General features: G+C 35.8%; 1 protein-coding gene across 2 annotated transcripts in view; it reads left to right on the top strand.

Moving 5' to 3' along the window:
* Positions 1–18,464, top strand: part of PARP8 (poly(ADP-ribose) polymerase family member 8) — a 169,035-nt gene that overhangs the window by 124,609 nt on the left and 25,962 nt on the right. Inside the window, exons 16-18 of one of the 2 annotated variants that reach the window (XM_005604281.4) lie at positions 8,347–8,439; positions 15,453–15,578; positions 16,805–16,870. In XM_005604281.4, the coding sequence (XP_005604338.1) occupies positions 8,347–8,439; positions 15,453–15,578; positions 16,805–16,870 (285 nt within the window). The remainder of the gene's footprint in view (positions 1–8,346; positions 8,440–15,452; positions 15,579–16,804; positions 16,871–18,464) is intronic. The other variant, XM_005604282.4, reaches the window with a different exon arrangement.

Genomic DNA, 18,464 nt, shown 5'->3' with positions numbered 1-18,464 from the left:
ATATTCTAGTTGTGAGTGCCTCTGCTTGTGCTACATGGGACGCCACCTCAACATGGCCTGATGAGCAGTGCCATGTCCGCGCCCAGGATCTAAACCAGCGACACCCTGGGCCACCAAGGCAGAGCGTGAGAACTTAACCACTCAGCCACGGGACCGGCCTCAGAAAATATTTCTTCTTGTATTTCTTATGTGTGCCTATCTATCATCTCTCTTTCCATCCATCTATCTATATCTCTCCCTATCCACTTATATCTTTATCAATATTGATAACGATATAGATGGATAGAAAGATAGATATAAACATAGATGTATATATGTAAACTTACAAACAGTGTTTTTCCAAAACCACACAATTTTAGATGCTTAATATAGAGAAGAGAAGGTAGTCCTTATTCTGGTTAGAAGAGGTATACAGTAGCATACGGAGAATCAGAATAAAGATTTCAAAAAATGCCAACTCACTGACAGATTCGGGGCATTATTGAGGAAGTATGGAAATAAGAATCAATGTGTATATGTGCATTTGGGGTACAATTATCCCATTTCAGAAGTTTGCTCTGCAATTTTTTATTGAGATAAAATTCATATAACATACAATTCACTATTAGTGTATAATTTAGTGGTTTTTAGTATATTCACAATGTTGTGCAACCATTACCACTGGTAATTTCAGAATGTTTCCATTACCCAAAAAAGAAACCCAACAACTGTTAGCAGTCACTCGCAATTTTCCTCTCCCCTTGTCCCCTGGCAACCACTGATCTGTTTTCTGTCTCTATGAATTTGCCTATTCTGGACATTTCATATAAGTGGAATCGTGGATTATGTGGCCTTTAGTTTTTGCTTCTTTCACTTAGTATGAGGATTTCAGGGTCTATCTATGTAGCATGTATCAGTACTTTATTCTCTTTTATGGTGAAATAATAATTACATTACATGGATATACAACATTTGTTTATCCATTCACCAGTTAATGGAACTGCTGGGACATACGTATGTTAACTCAATTTAACTTTTTGAGGAACTACTAAACTATTTTTGACAGTGGCTGCACTGTTTTATGTTCCCACCAGTAATGTCTGATGGTTCCAGTTTCTCCACATCTTCACCAACACTTGTTATTCTCATTTTTTTCCCCCAATTATAGCCATCCTAGTGTGTGTGAGGTGGTATCTCTTTGTGGTTTTGACTTGCACTTCCCTAATGACTAATGATTTTGAACACCTTTTCAAGTGCTTATTGGCCATTTGCACATCTTTCCATTTGATACATGGAAATGCGTAGTTATAATGAGAAAAGAGAGAATTCTTTCATCATCTCAGTTTATCCCATTTAGGAGGTCTAGTTGTACTTTTCAGTGTCCACCTGTTGATCGTGGTTTATTGCTTGATCCATGGCAATGCCATTTCCACTGCAGAAGATAATGGTAATGTTATTGATAGCAAGTGCTTTTTGAGTGCTTTTTATGGGATCATGTGTTCAAAGTGCTTTCCATGGATTACGTAATTTAATCCTCATAATACCCCTATGCGTTGGATATTATTATTATCATCCCAGCTTTACAAATGAGGAAACCAGTAATTTGTTCAGTGTCCCACTGCTAGTTAGAGGTAGAGACAGGATTTGAACCTGGGCAAAATGGTACCAGGGCCGTGGTTCTTATTCTTGATGGTAGTCTTGACTCACGTACTTGAACTGACTTCTTTTATATCTGGAAATTTACTACACAGGTTGTTTAGAGTTCACCCTTTGTGGTTTAATTGCTGGCAGTTGGTTCCTGTAGTAAGTGATAGAAATGTCATACTTGCTATTAGTATTCTCTGTGCTTCACTCCAAATTTTCTTGTACTTTATCTGTATCCTTCTGCACAAATGAAGGTTGCTGTCTCTTCCTAAAAGTGGAAGTGCTTTTGTAAATGAGAGAAAATAACATTTTTCTAAAAAAAAAAAAATGTAGCTAGTTATCAGAAGTTTTTATGTTGCTGTGATTCAGACAGGAATCTAAGGAAATGAGAAAACTTACTTTGGTTTCATAAATAGTGAGATAAGTGATATATGAAATCAGATTAGGAAATGAAAATCAAAGACACATCTCATGTCCAAAGGAAGAGAGGTAAACACAGAGAACTGCCTCTTGATCCTGTTACACATATATGTCACCCAGTTGGGCACACTCATATTTTGTAGCTCTCTTATATTTACACTGCATTATGTTTTACTGCTATTTTCATAGTAATGTAAAAACATATTACAGATGTAATTTCTTATGGGGTATAAATCAGTAAACCGACTCATTGACCATTTATTCAACCCACATGACACATTGCAAACTAATAAATCCCGGAGATATAAAGAGGGTAAGTTACAACCAGTTGGTGATTAAATGGGTTAGATAAAACTCAGGTTTCCATAGAATTCTATGCCTAATGTTTATTACATTTGTTAGATCTTTCCCTTTGGAAAATTGAACTGTTTCTTTCTCTAGGCTGATTGTTTTTTTGTTTTTCTGCTGAGGGAGATTTGCCCTGAGCTAATATATGTGCCAGTCTTCCTCTATTTAGTATGAGAGTCACTGCCACATCATGGCTGACAAGTGACGTAGGTCCGCATCTGGAGTCCAAACCTGTGAACCCAGGCCGCCGAAGCAGAGTGCATGGAACTTTAACCACTAGGCCATAGGGTCGGCCCCAGGCTGATTGTTTTTTAAATGACATAAGTCCCCTTTTACCCCTCTTCCCCCAAAGTTCTAGAATTTTAGTCACTACGTGTACTCAGAGGTCTAGGTAAGCATGTTATCCTTTCTGCAACATGGGGAACTAAACTGCTTACTTTATTTAGAAATGCCATGATGCTCCAATTTTCTCTTTGGTTTACAGAGGTTATAAATGTCACAACCGGATGTGAGTCCTGACATGTAATGCTTTAAATCTGCATAAAACTTACGTTAACATCAGGAGGATTGTTCAGTCTGGCAGTGCAGTTTGGATTGTCAACAGAAAAGCCGAACCAAAACCAAATCATTGCTTCTCTACATTTTGGAATCAACTAGAGTGTTAGTGAAGCAAACTGTTTTAGAGATGCTTTAAAAGGTTGATGTCTTCATCAAGTGGTTTTGCAAAACAAGGATTTATTGCCAAAATTGCTACTGTTTTAATCAGCCTCTAAATTCCTAGTGCCCTCGTCTTTTTGTTATATTCACCTTAAACCCCCTCATCTTGGATCAGTGAAAATGTCTTCTTTGAACCCTGCATATGAGCTGATAGATAATGTTGGAGAAAACCACACGGTTGGGTGGATTACTATTCCTACAAAGTTGGAAGTTGGTCATTGATACTGGCAGTCATTCTGTGTGTCCCAGGTTGATAGACTTTCCCATTTCCCACATCAACATCTGTTACGAGGATTACGATTTCATTCTCTTCTACCATATGAAAGTGTCCCAGATTGCTTACTGTGTGATTCTGCTATCGGCACTTGAGAACAATGCCCAGTCCTACTAAAGCACAGCCAACTGAGAAACCTGAGAATCTATAGTTTTGAGTATTCAGCCTTGCTGTGGACCTTAGACAAATGTTTGTAACTAAAAGTTATTTTCAGAGTGAAATTAACAATACCCAGTTATAATTTGCTCATAGTTTAAGTGGGGAAACCTGGATCTGTCCCATTTTACCTTCTCAGAGCAAAACAGGTAGGTCTTCTCGTATTTAGTTCTGACTTTAATATCTGAAGAACGGATGAAAGAGCACATCCTGTTCTTTTCTCTCCCCCTCTCCAGCCCCTGAAGTCACAGAAGTTAAGATTTCAAGTTCTGAAATACAGGCTAAACTAAATATATGCCAAAAAATTTTCAGTTCAAAAATGTGATTTGTTTTTCGACATCCAAATTGAGTAGAAATTGGTTTTAATGCTCAAACAACAGCTTTAGTTGTAAGAGACAATAGGAATCCCTATGTGCTGAGGCTCACCCTATCTTATTGTGGGTCTGTCGTGATCTCTGAGATTCTCATCTTTCTAAATGGATGGTAATTCTTTCCTGGCCCTGAATGTGTCTCTCTTCTAAACCATGAAAAGCACCCAGACCATTGACTATAAAATCAGAAATACAGAGAAGTAAAGGCTCGGAGGTTTTGTGTTTCTCGTAGATCTTCTTAATTATTCTCATATGTTTTCAACACTAGTTTTTAAATTATGAATTTGTATTTACTCCGCTCATTTCTTTTGTTGCAAGAACGATTTTAGCAATAAATTAAAGAGCTTTGATAAACTATGGATATGAAAATAAAAATACTACTTATAATACACTTCAATGAAAATTTTTATGAAACATTTATTTTTCCATATACATTGGGTTAAAACAAGTAGAAGACACAGCTTATCCAGGTTACCTAATATTGTTAATATTTAAGCAGCTCTCTATACCTCAAGGAGAGTTGATAAACCTTATCTCACTTGGTTTTCTTTCTCACTTGATTCTCTTATCAACCTGGTGAGCTAGATGTGATTTTTATCCTTGTTTTACAGATAGGAAAACTGAACTCTGCTCATGTGCTCCAACTGGAACAATATCTACTTTTATCTGTTTTATATTGGGCTTACATAAAATATTTTGTTTGAACAAAAAAGCTATGGCAAAAAAGGTTTGAACACCATTCATCTACACCATGCTATATATAAATACAGAGCTAGATTCTCCTGAGTTGTATCATTTCTATTTTCAGGAGGAAGTAATTTAAATTCATTGAAAACACAAAGTCTCTAAAATGCAGTAAGTTTCTGAAATACTCTTTGGAGCTTAAAACCGTTTTTTGAAACATATTTTTACTGCTCACATTTAAATTGCTTTGATTCAAATAAAATTGAAAATGTGTTCATTTTAGGGGCCGGCCCAGTGGTGCAGCGGTTAAGTTCGCACGTTCGGCTTTGGCGGCCCAGGGTTCGCCAGTTTGGATCCCGAGTGCGGACATGGCACCACTTGTCAAGCCATGCTGTGGCAGACGTCCCACATATAAAGTAGAAGAAGATGGGCATGGATGTTAGCTCAGGGCCAGTCTTCCTCAGCAAAAAAGAGGAGGATTGGTGGGAGATGTTAGCTCAGGGCTAATCTTTCTGAAAAAAAAACAAAAACCAAAAAACAAAAAAATGTATTCATTTTAGCTTAAAAACTTCTGAAATCATGTTACCTTAGAGACATATAAAGTTACCCATGTTTTTAAATGGTGCATAATGAATATTATATTGCAAAAAATTATGTATATATAATGGTAAGAGGGACTTGACATGATTTTACAGTTTAAATTATAGGACTAATTGTTTGAGGGCAATATAGTATTATGACATTAAGAATAAGTAATATTTTACAAATTGAAACTAATAGATTTATTGCAAACTCAAAAATGAATTAGTAAATAATGTACACATTTGATTATATTTAGGCATGCATGCTTTGTGTTAAAGTATGTGTAGTAAAACACATCATTATACTTATCCAGTAATAGCTCTTGACTATGTTCTATTTCTAATTGACACTAGAGCTTTCTGTGTAAATAGAATATTAATAACATAATTTGTTGGCGACAGGAGTTGACTCAAGGTGGGAGAATTCTAATCCATAATATAACTACTTATGCTTCATTAAGGAAGAATGATTTGGTTTCTCTCCCTTGAATAGGATGGATGTCCTCTCTGTGAGCGCTAAGACATCTAATCTTGATTACTCAATATGATTTGAGAACTTTCTTTTAATGCGCCACCTTGTGTTCACATTTTGAACTTCTCTCAAATAAAATGAAGCTAAATGTATCAGTTTGCGTACATTTATCTCATAACTAAACTGATTTACATCGTAAACACTCTCTTGAACTTTCTAGTAAAATGAGCGATAGATATAGAATTGTTATTTAAGAAATTAACTAGTATTTATTTAGTATGGTGTTAGTATGATACATTAATTAATCACAGTATTACTATCTCTATAGTTACTATTTTAAAAACGAGGGAAGATAACATTATTTTTATAAGAATGTAATGTGTACTTATACTTCTGATTTTTCAGAATGATAGAAAAATTTCTTTTTTTCCCCCAAATGCAAGTTTCCTAGGGTATCTGATTTCCTTCTTCAAACAGTTGCCATAATAGGATATTCTTAGAAGTCAGCCTTACACATCTGAGTATGGAAGAAAAGGTCACCTTTCAACCAAATAGATGCAAAAAAGAAAAGAAATGTCCATGAAGTAATCAAACCATAGCTTTATCATTAAGAATGTAGGTTTATTATTTAAAATAATGGGTCACTTGGCAAGTCCATGTGATTTAGAGATTTAGAGGTTTGATTATAAACGGCTCTGGGAGGGGGATGAAACAGAAATGCAGAAGAAAGCATGAAATGTTGCTCATTTATTACCCAAGGCAAAGAATAGGAGGTCTGGGTGAAATTGGTCAAAATCATTTGAGACAAAGTCAGGGTGTCACAGGAATGCCTAGAATTGGGGACGAAGTATGCTGATAGAGATATGTGTAAGAATAACTGTGTCTATCATATTTTTCCTTAAGTCTTTGAAGTTTTTCCAATATTAAAATTTTAAAAAATATCCTTCTAATCTAGTGTAGTGAGGTATTTTATTTCATTTTAATTTCCATTGTTTAAAGCAACAATTTGGTACCAAAAAGGTACTTTCTATTGTATTTCCTGGAATGTGTATGTGAACACATATAGACACATACATACATACATACATACATATTTAGATGATCACAAAGTAAGAGTAATCGATTGTCCAAGGTCCAAATGAAAAAGTAAAAACCAGTCCTTACTCATATACACTATATGAGCCTTATCTATTATTCAGCTTTAGGATTGATGGGTTTTAGTCATAAAAAAACATATGATTATTTGACAAGAGTATTAAAAACAAAGTACCTTCTGCATCTCTTTACTTCCTCAGTGAACTTTTGGTAGCTGGGACATCAGTAAATTCCTAGGGCCCTTTGTGATTGCCAAGGTATATCTTGTTGAATTCTTATTTGTATACAGTTTCACTGCACCCAAGCACCAATATTGTGTTTGACACTGTAGTAAATCTGCAATAAATGGTGCAATAAATGGTTACTGTTATGATTTCAGACAATACCATGCTCTGGAAAGTGAAGAAAAGAAATAATTCAGTATCAGTGGACAAAATTCAGTGAAATGTATGCACATAGATACACAAACAAAAAAATAGAAAAAGATTAAGACAAGGTTAAACACTCAAGTAAAACAAAAAGTAGTAGAAATTGAACAGTCTGCTCCTAATATTTCCAAATATAGAGAGCGGTGTGTATAGCTTGAGTCTGGAGGAAAAACTTTCTCCAATTAATTTCCTCCCATAGGTGGTTTTTCTTGATGTTTCTGAAATATAATCAAACTGCACTTTTAAGGCTGACAATGGAAATATATCAGTTCATTCTTTTCTTACATTCTCTTTGGGGAACGTCAGCTAGACATCTTTGTGATTGGTCATGCTTTGTGTCCACAAAGCCACCATGTGGGCTCATTCCGAACATAAAGGATGTTCAGAATGAGGCCATACTTCCCCGCTGGTTAAGCAGTAGACCAAGTTGTCTTCTGGATTGAGTGAGCCTAGGAGCAGTGGCACTAACAAATGCCTTTTGTCTGCTAGGCAGCGGCACCACGGATTGCATCGTGTTAGGCTTCATCAGCTACCTAATGCAATGTAACTCAGGAGATAAGATAAATCAAACAGATGACACTATATTAGATTTGAAAGATGAGAGCTCTTCCAAAGCAATTGCAGAGTGTATATTTCAGTGCTGTTGACTTCAGGAGGTTATTGAAGTCAGAAGTCTTTGCAACAAAACCAATCTTTTAAGAGCTGGGTAGCAAGGAAGCAGAGACATACTTATTTCTTCCAAAGAAAATGACTAGGAAAAGTGGAATTCTCCTTTGTATATTTGTTTTAACAACTTGTGGGCTTAATCTCATTTTTTAGTATATCACCAGCTTAGGTATCGGCTTCTTTTTTAATACGTCTCATTTGCAAATGTATACTAATCAGGAGAGATGGATTTTCCAGTTTAAGGATATTTTCATGTATTGCTAAATCATTTCGAGTGCAAGGGCCTAAAGCTCACTGAAATGGATTTCTTATATTTGTGACTCTATATCAGTAAATGATCATTCACTGTTACCTGAGTTGAGAAATTAATCTTTATTAATTAAGTGATTGATTCCTTTCTTTTTAACATTGTAAACTTTGCATTTTCTGCTTATTAAATGGAATGTCATAAATTTGATTTAGGAATTGGGAGATGGAAAAATGTTGTAATTGATTCCCCTCTCTTTTGTAGCCTACTGTGTGTGAACGAGAGCTGTGTGTATTTGCTTTTCAAACCCTGGGAGTAATGAATGAGGCTGCTGATGAAATAGCAACTGGAGCTCAGGTAGTAACACATAATACTAATTATTCCTTATTTTAGTTTGAAAAATTTAATCTAATCTGCTAGTTATCTTCACTCTGCTATTCTTTTGGGCAAATTTTTGATAGTTTTTTGTTAGATTGAAAAGGAAGCTGACATTTGATTTTTTTTTTTTTTAAGATTTTATTTTTTCCTTTTTCTCCCCAAAGCCCCCCGGTACATAGTTGTGTATTCTTCGTTGTGGGTTCTTCTAGTTGTGGCATGTGGGACGCTGCCTCAGCGTGGTCCGATGAGCAGTGCCATGTCCGCGCCCAGGATTCGAACTAACGAAACACTGGGCCGCCTGCAGCGGAGCGCGCGAACTTAACCACTCGGCCACGGGGCCAGCCCCTGATATTTTTAAGTAGAAGCTAAATTTTGCTATCTTTATCTCATGTGTGTTTTGTCATTTTACAATCGCCAAGGGGAGAAATTAAACCAACTTTCTATTGTTTGAAAAATAATTGTGGTTCTTCCTTAGATGGTGAAGTTGAGATATTGAAACCCTTGCACATGCATTGTGTAAAATTTATTTGTAAAGTTATAGTGCCATAAAATGGAAGCCAATTTATTTTTAACACTTAGGTGAGAAGATACTGGGCAGAACATATAAGAAAAAGGGAACATTCAGTTTTATAGTAGCAGTGTTTATGACATAGGAAGAAAAATATAAAAAGAAAAAAAGGAACAACTTGGAAGTAGAGAAGCATTCCGTGTTTCTGGAAGGAAAAGTTAAGTTATAGATATGCCAAAATTTACTTCATGCAATTTCATTAAAATTTCAGGGGTTTTTTTTTTCATTCATGGAAACTGACTAAATTACTAATTCTGTAAGAAAAAAAATCAGAGAAAACTTACAAAAAAAGCAAATATTAATTAATGGAGGCTAGACCAACCATATAAAAGAATATATCATGTAATCCTATAATATTTTAACAAAATATACTGTTGGCAAAGAGTAGAATGGCTGATTACCCCCAAAATAGATCAAGTTGTTAATACACTTAATATATATTAAAGTAGATATCAGATCAGGTCATAAAATAAAAATCATTTAGTAAGTAGGTGGGAGCAAATGATGTGGAGGGAAAATCAGTTTAGCTCTTTACTTGACACTTTGCAAAAACAAATTCCCAATGGCCTACAGACTAGTTTTGTGAAAAATATGATAGACAAACTAGAGGAGAGTTAAGCATGCACAATCTAGTAAGTGCTTCAGGTTTATGCATTTATGCAATTAAGAAATTATAAAGGAAAATATCAACAGACATGAGTCCATATATACTTCATGTTTTTTACTTGAAAAAAAGTGAACATAGAGAACTAACTATGAAAAAATTTGTTTTGCCTCAGACATAATTATATATAAAAGCTTGTAAAAATTGAGAAGAAAAACACGAAGACCATAACAAATTAATAGAGGAAATGAATTCGTGATTCACAAATATAGACCTATTGTTAGTAAAGAAACATGAGAAAATGTTCCGCTTCGCTAAAAAGCAACAGGGAGTCAAATGTAAAAGGAATTACCAATCTCTCATTTATAGAATTTGCAAAGATGGGTGGGAAAAATGATCAACTTGCAACAGACGTTCTTTCAATAAGTATCAATGCCTGCTAGATAACAGACTTGACACTGGATGGAGGTGCAGCAGCCCTATAGACAGCCCAGGGCCCCTGGATTTACATGCCCTTACCTAGTGATGTCGCTGTTAGCTAGACTCAGGTGCATCTGCTTGATGAAATATGAAGGACAACATTTGTGATATAGTGAGTTATAAATGAAACATAATACAAACAGTGGAACATTGATCATATGTGATGTGGAAAAAATGATTCCACAATTAAAATAAATTTCAGAAATACGGCTTGATATTGCCCCCTACACCCAACATGCTCATATTTGCATATTACAGGCTCTGAGAATCCCTAAAACTAAGCAAGTGACTGGCCTGTACTGAGGCAGTTTCCCAAACGTGTCTGACCCGGGTGGGTCTTTTTCTTTTCTTTCTTTTTCTTTTTTTAATATGAAAGTTTTTCTCACCCCTTGGAACTAGCATTGCTTAAAAAAAGATACCTTAATATATTCTATTTATAGCTATGTTAAAATAATTAAGCTTTACACAGATGTGTGTGTGAATATACATACATCTATATATATATGGATATGTATGTATGTGTATATATATATTAAAAATTCTTCAAGTAGTACAGTTAACGTTTGTGCATTTTACTGGATGTAAATGGTCCCTCAAACAATTTGAAATGGGAAGGAATTAAAGCCTGGAAATAAGAAATAATTGATTAGAAGACAGATTAACATCATGCTAAATGTAGGCTAGATTGATAGAATAGTATGTGCTTTTTCCCTCTTATTATAGATACATCTTTAAAAAAAGTTCTTAAAGAGGAATTAATTTTGGATTGCATAATGATAGGTACAAAGCACAGGTACCCGACCAGATCAATTTAGTGATTCAGCTCTAAAGTCCAGTATCCAAAAATCAGAATTTAGTCATTCTACTCCAAAGCAGAATATTCTTTTCACTACTTTAAAGCAGATGCCCCATTAGTCTAGTTATAATTCTAAAGATTACATGGAAACTGATTCTTTTTCTGGACAGAAAGAAACTATATCTCGGTAGTCTTGTTGCATCAACTGACTCCTGAATTTTAATTGGTGCTCTGAGGAGCTCTGGAAGTTACAAGAACGTTCTTTAGGGATGCCGCAGGAGGCTGGGCTGGGATGAGTGTCCAGGCAGCTGGGATTCCAGGCCCCTGAATACTGCTTCAACCAGAACAGCTCCATTTTCTTTCTTTAGGTTTTGGGTTGTCATATAAGATTCTCTTTCTTTAAAAAAAGAGTCACTATTGAAATGTTTGAAGGCCATTGGTCTACAATTTCAAGTTTGCCTCTTTTCCAGAATACATTGTATATCTGTAGGCCACACCTGTATGTGCCTTTCTTACCCACTTGAACTTGAATTTTCTCATTTGCAAGAGCTCCAAGGCCATTCACACCTGCAGGGGAGGGTGGAGGGTCTTGCTCTACCTGTTGAATTGTATGTAATGTCCTTTAGAGGCGCTTGATTCTATAAACCCTCAGACCTTTTATTTTCACTCATCAGATGGCCTAATTCCCATTGCTTGAATTTAATATTTCTTTGCATTTCTATCTTAAGTATCTTAGTAAACCTCCAAATTGCCTCTTCAATTATGTTATTCAGTCTAAGAAGAAAGATGTCTATAACTTGCTGGCTATGGCACTGACCATATGTGCTAAGATCCTATTCAGAATCTTTCATTTTAAATGCTGGGAGTGGAGAAATATATGATTTGGGGCAAAGGAAATCATAGTTGTGTGTTACCTTTTATTTTTTATCATAGATGTTTTACTCCGTCGAAAAATTAACACATGCAAATAGAATACAAATCGCAGCAGTCTTATATAAACCTTTCATTGTTGGAAAATTCTGAATGCTAACTTCTGTAACAGATAAATTATAAAGTTATAGTGCCTTCAGATGAGAGACTTTTATTTCTCACTCATACAACTGTCCAATTGGAATGTTTGTTGGGCAACTTTCTGTGTGATGGTTGAAGGAACTGGACTCCATCCATTGGCTCTTCTGTCTTCAATATATGGCATATAGTAGAGGGAGAGAGAGAAAAGTGGAGAAGGTGCACCTGTTGGTTCATCAGCTTAGCTAGTCCCTTTCTACTCATGATCCATTGGTTGAAACTAGTCATGTGGCCTGATGTAGACAAAAGGGGTGGAGATGTCCTGTGCAGAGAAGCCACTTCCAGTCAGTAGCTCTACACCCTGGAAGCAAGGAGTGTGAGCCTGGGGTGGACAGCATGTGATTTCGCTGTGGCAGTTACACTATTTCTTTGAAGTTAGGTTAGGACATATATTAACAGAAAAATTCTACTAATTACATTCTCTACCCCTACATTCATTATTTTGTTATAATTTACTTGAATCCACTAGCGAAATTATTGGCAAAACAATGCATATATATATATTATATTTTTGATTGTTTTGAAGCTTCTGGCACAAGGCATTTAATAAATATTTGATTGAAAAGGGAACATTGTTCAGGTTATTATTGTTTCCATTTGTACCTTTTTTATCCTTGTGGTTAAAAGACAACATAAAATTTACAATCTTAATCACTTTTAAGTGTATAATTCCATAATGTTAAGTATATTCATGTTGTAAAATAGATTTCCATAACTTTTTCATCTTGCAGAACTGCAACTTTATACCCATTGAACAACTCCCATTTTTTCCTCCCCCCAGCCCTGGTAATCACCATTCTACTTTCTGTTTCTGTGAATTTGACTACATTATATACTTCATAAGTGCAGTCATACAGTATTTGTCTTTTTGTGACTGGCTTATTTCAGTTTGCATGATGTCCTCAAGGTTCATCCACGTTGTAACAGGTGACAGAATTTTCCTTTTTTAGGCTGAATAGTATTCCATTGCATGTGTATACCATGTTTTGTTTATCCATTCATCCATCAGTGGACATTTTGATTGCATCCACCTCTTTGCTATTGTGAATAACGCTGCTATGAACATGGGTGCAAATATCTCTTCGAGACCCTTCTGTCAATTGTTTTGGATGTATACCCAGAAGTGGGATTGTCACTTCCAGCAGGATCACATGGAATTTCTATTATTAACTTGTTAAGGAACCTCCATGGCAGTTCCACCATTTTCCAAGCCCATCAACAGTGCACAGGGTTCTAATTTCTCCGTTTGCTTACCAACACTTATTATTTTCTGGGGGTTTTTTTGATAGTAGCCATCCTAATGGCCGTCAGGTGGTATCTCATTGTGATTTTGATTTGCATTTCTCTGATGATTCTTTCCATATGCTTGTTGGCCATGTGTATATCCTCTTTTTAAAAAAAAAAAAAGGTCTATTTAGCTCCCTTGGCCATTTTTAAATCAAGTTTTTGATTTTTTTGTTGTTGAGTTGTAGGAGTTCTTTATATAGTCTGGATATTAACCAATTCTCAGATAAATGATTTGCAAGTATTCTCTCCCATTCCATTGGTTGCCTTTTCACTCTGTTGATTATGTCCATTGATGCACAGAAGTTTTTAAGTTTGATGTATTCCCATTTGTCTATTTTTGCTTTTGTTGCCTGTGCTTTTGGTGTCAGATCCAAGAAATCATTGCCAAATCCAGTGTCATGAAGCTTTCCCCCTGTTTTCTTGTAGGAATTTTATAGTTTAAGGTCTTGTATTCAGATTTTTAGTCCAGTTTGAGCTGATTTTTATGTATGGTGTAAGATAAGGGTCCAAACCACATTCTTTTGCATGTGGATATCCAGTTTTCTCACCATCATTTGTAGAAAAGACTGTCCTTTCCCCATTGAATGGTCTTAGCACCCTTGTCTAAGATCACTTGCTATATATGTGAAGGGCATGTACTTTTATAAAGCTTGAGTTGCCTATTATGACATAAAATTTTTAAACATCTTTATAAGATTGTACCAATTCTCCCTCCTAAAGTTTCAGAAAAGGCTATTTTATCTTAACCAATTATTCTTTCTCAGGAATTCTAGTTTGGGTTTTACTTTCATTAGGAGACCAGATAATGCTGGAAAGAATTTATATCTTGATTAAGGTGTATCTCTGGGTAGGAGGAGTGTGAGTGTGGGAGAGGAAAACAAAAAGGAGGGTTTTATTATGTCTTTATTATTATGTCTATTGCTTGGAATGCAGTTTATTGCATATATGTACACACACACACACACACATAAATGGAATATTTTCGTAGAAACATATTAGCTGTTTCCGTTCTACTGTTTTCTGAGTGAGTCCTGTGGGTGTGTGAGTCTGCGTCCTTTGGGATGTGTTATTTATAGATCATATACCCAATGGCTTGAGTGTTGCAAATTATTTTAGGTCACTGGAAATTCTGGATGCTGTGATTGGGTGGATGTGTTTTGTGAGTATACATACAACAAAGCGAGCCCGACTGTGATTAGGTCACAATACCCCTCTCGTTAACCATATGAATCAAAAATTGTCCTACTCTTATTGTCCATTTTTTAAATGCCCCTTTAAATACTTTCTAGAAACAGGTTTCCCTGTAAAGATTAAGTTGGCTGCTTCCTGATGAAGTGCCTTGTCTTCACACTGTGGATATGTCTGTTCTGGTGAACTTTCTCCATTAAGACAGATCAGTTTTCTTAATTCAGTTGCCAGAAGCATATTGTTTGGAGACTGGAGAGGAGAGCCGTGCCCTGAACTGCTCTACAGTCCTGCCTCTTAGTAAATTGTGCAAAGGAATCCTACGAGAACATAGGAATAAAACAATCACGTTTAGCAAATCGAAGGGCATGAATGGCCTTTGGCAGAGGAGAGCAGGAAGAAGTAGGATGATGTCAAATATACTGTTCTTCGAGCAGGTCAAACTCCTTTCCTGTATTTGCAGTTTCCTTCACCTGGAATGGTTTCTTCCCAGATAGTCACATGTACCCTCCCTCACTTCATTCAGGTGTCTCTTGAAACGTCGCCACCTTTCCTAGTCACTCTAAAACAGCACCCCTTACTGCCTTAGTCTCTAATGCCTACTTTATTTTTATAGCATTTAACACTACCAGAAAATGTATTTAAGTATGTATTTGTCTAACTGATTTTGTGTTATGCATCTTCTCCATTAGAATGTAAATTCTACTGGAGAAAGGACCTGTCTCTCTTGTTCATTGTCTTGCCATAGAGCCTGGACAATGTTAGCACATAATATGGCAAAGAGACGTTAGGACGTGGGTGATTGGAAGCAACACATTAAGTTAGTTACTTTAAATTATTGGTCAAGTTTAGTCCAATTTGGTCTAAAGCCACAAATTACAGGTTTGAAAGATTGACAGCAATCCTGAATCTTTCCTAATTTAATTACCATAAGAGGGAGAAACAATGGCAAAGCACTTGATAAAACCTAAAAGATAGTAACTATCTTATGTATGTGTTTCAAGGTGGTAGATCTCCTAGTGTCCATGTGTAGGTCTGCGTTGGAATCTCCTAGAAAAGTCGTCATTTTCGAGCCATATCCTTCTGTGGTAGATCCTAACGATCCTCAGATGCTGGCCTTCAACCCCAGGGTGAGTAGTTACCCCGTGATGGGAGCACACCTGTCATAAGTTTCCTTTAAGAGTAATTGAGATTTTAGTCTCATTAGCTTTCCTCTTTCTGTCTAAATCACCGTGTCCTCCAGCATATCCATGCCCTGTCATAGGCTCTGTATCCATTAGTAAATGTGATTCTCTTTCCACAAGCTTGATTTGCTTCCACTTCCAGTCTTCCACGTATCCTATCACTTCCCACATCCTTTCTGCTTTAAAGTCATTTTCAGAACTTCCTGAAACTGGACACATTTAATCCCCTCAAATTCTGATCTGTCCACATCCCATCTGTATGGAAGGTGATAAATAGCTGTAATAAATTAGTTTATAGTGGTCTATCTGATTATTTTAATTTCATTTTATATTTTTTGAGATTCTAACTTGTGTAACGTCATTTTAATCTTAAGTATCCTGGGTGAAAGGACAAATTTCCCTTTTTCTTTTGTATTTTTACTTCACCCTCCCTTGTTATCTGAAGGTTGGTAATACTTTAATTCATATTGTTGATCAGCATTTCTTGAGAAAAAAATTTTATAAATATTGATGAAGATTAGGGAGAATCCTTCTGAAATAACAAAGTTTTCAAATTTCCTGAGAGCTAAAATTGCCTTAGTCTCTATTACTATTCATCTTGAAATCATTTTATAGAATCAACGACTATGTAACATTTCCTTGGAAAAACTTTCCTTCCTTCATAAGTAGCAACAGTGCACATGTTTACATTATGCTTCAAAATGAATTATCAGTTGAGTGTATGGTGTCATTTCCACCTTTATTGGTCATACTCTTCTAATCAAAAGAAAATGAAAGCCAAACAAAATTGTAAGATTTTGGATTTTTGTATTTTACAAGGATTCTATACCTAGTTTATTCATCATGGCTTACGTTTTTAGTGGTGAAAGTGAGAATCAGGAGCCCAATATCTTTTTTGTATTTATAGTTTTTCCTCTGTAGGTGAACATGATTTTATGTAATTATATTAGGACTGGCAATGGTTTCTTTTTTTTCTTCCTTCTGACTCAGTTCTAATTCCTATGTCCTTAAGCCATCTTATTAAAATCTTCTCTTTTATATTCACAACACAGTCATTGCTTTCAAATTGACCCTGATGGAAAAATTTACATACAGAAACAATATGTTTCTCTAGTAATGTGCGGACTTGCAAAGGCTTATAGTGAACACTATGTTTTCCCCCATTCGAACAGAAGAAGAACTATGATCGTGTAATGAAAGCACTGGATAGCATAACTTCCATTAGAGAAATGACACAAGTAAGTATATCATCTGTGGTCTTGTACAGTTCAATTTTGCTTGAGTAAAATCATATTTTAAAAATGTCCAAGAGGTAAAAAATGTCTAAGAGTACTGGCCATGTAGTGAAATGAAGACTTTTCCATTATATGGGAGTATAATTGAAATCATAAAAAATTAAAATTGTGCTCTGCTAGAATGTTTTAATTAAATTACATCAGTGTATTGGCATGCTACCACTGTGACTTTTGGAGGGAAATTGCATAATTATAATCCTAATGCTCTGCTCTCAAACTCAGCAAGAGTTTGAGTACGTGGAGGGATGTTGGACTATCTTAAGGCAAAGGTTAAATCTTGTACCATCTTCTTAGACAGTCGATTTTAATTAACGGTAGAAATTTCAAAACATCATGTTAATGGTAAAATAAAAACAAATATTCTATCAAATGCAAACTGCATGAGAATATTTTAGATAGAACACAGAATCTCAAAACAACTCTGGTAGACGCCAGCTTCCCGAGAGTATGAGTTTATGTTTTTACCCCTTAGGGAGGCTTTGATGGAAAAGTTTGATGAGCAAGGATCAGGGTTTATTATGGGAGTGTAGCATCACTGGGCTGCGGTCCAGCGCTTGGAAAAGCACTTGCTGTTGAATTATTGAGACCTTTTCACTGCCAAAGATTTGGAGAGAGCTTTAAAACTCATCATTATTAGTAGAAATTAATAATCTTTAATTGACAGCAATACGCATTATGGGTTCCATTTGCATATGGTGGTTTCAAGGCTTGTACTGCCCTAGAGACCCTTGCAGGTTTATAATGAGTATTACCTTGGGTCATTTCCTTTCTCTGGGGAAGGAAGAGTGGATTCCTCCTGTCTTGGGGCCCACAGAGCTTCTGCACCAGTCCCCCCTCCTCCCCTCCCATCATCTCTACACTGTTTGCAAATGTGCTCCTAAAGTATGTTCTTAACATTCCCAAATTTAATTGTTGTCTTTTTTTTTTTTTTGGTGAGGAAGATTGGCCCTGCGCTAACATCTGTTGCCAGTCTTCCTCTTTTTGCTTGAGGAAGATTCTTCCTGGGCTAACATCTGTGCCAATCTTCCTCTGTTTTGTATGTGGGACACCGCCACGGCATGGCTTGATGAGCAGTATGTAGATCCATGCCCAGGATCTGAACCCGCAAACCCCAGGCTGCTGAAGCGGAGTGTGTGAACTTAATCACCCTGCCGCTGGGCTGGTGCTGATTCTTGAGTCTTTTGATATTATTTATTCATGTGGTCAAATATTCATTCATTCAACAAATAGTATGTGTCAGACATTGGTTAATGAGAAATCTTTTAATTCATGTTAAATTATTTGCTTAAAACCCATCATGCTTTCCAGTTGTTTTTCTATGCCCATACCTTTCTGTCTTACCCAAATTCCTTTCAAACAAATATTTATTATTTGTATAAGGAAAAGAAAATAATAAAATGCGTTTACACTTGGGGGGAACAAAAAGAACTTATTGCAATATTTTACACAAAATTAAGTAAACATTTTAGTCAACAAAGACTTTGGTATAGGGTATTTATACTATACTCTAGAAGGAGATCATTTTGCATTTAAAAAT

Source organism: Equus caballus, chromosome 21 (genome assembly GCF_041296265.1).
Source record: "Equus caballus isolate H_3958 breed thoroughbred chromosome 21, TB-T2T, whole genome shotgun sequence".
Taxonomy (NCBI): Eukaryota; Metazoa; Chordata; class Mammalia; order Perissodactyla; family Equidae; genus Equus; species Equus caballus.
Note: the sequence above shows the minus strand (reverse complement) of the source record. Positions and strands in the feature narration are given on the sequence as shown.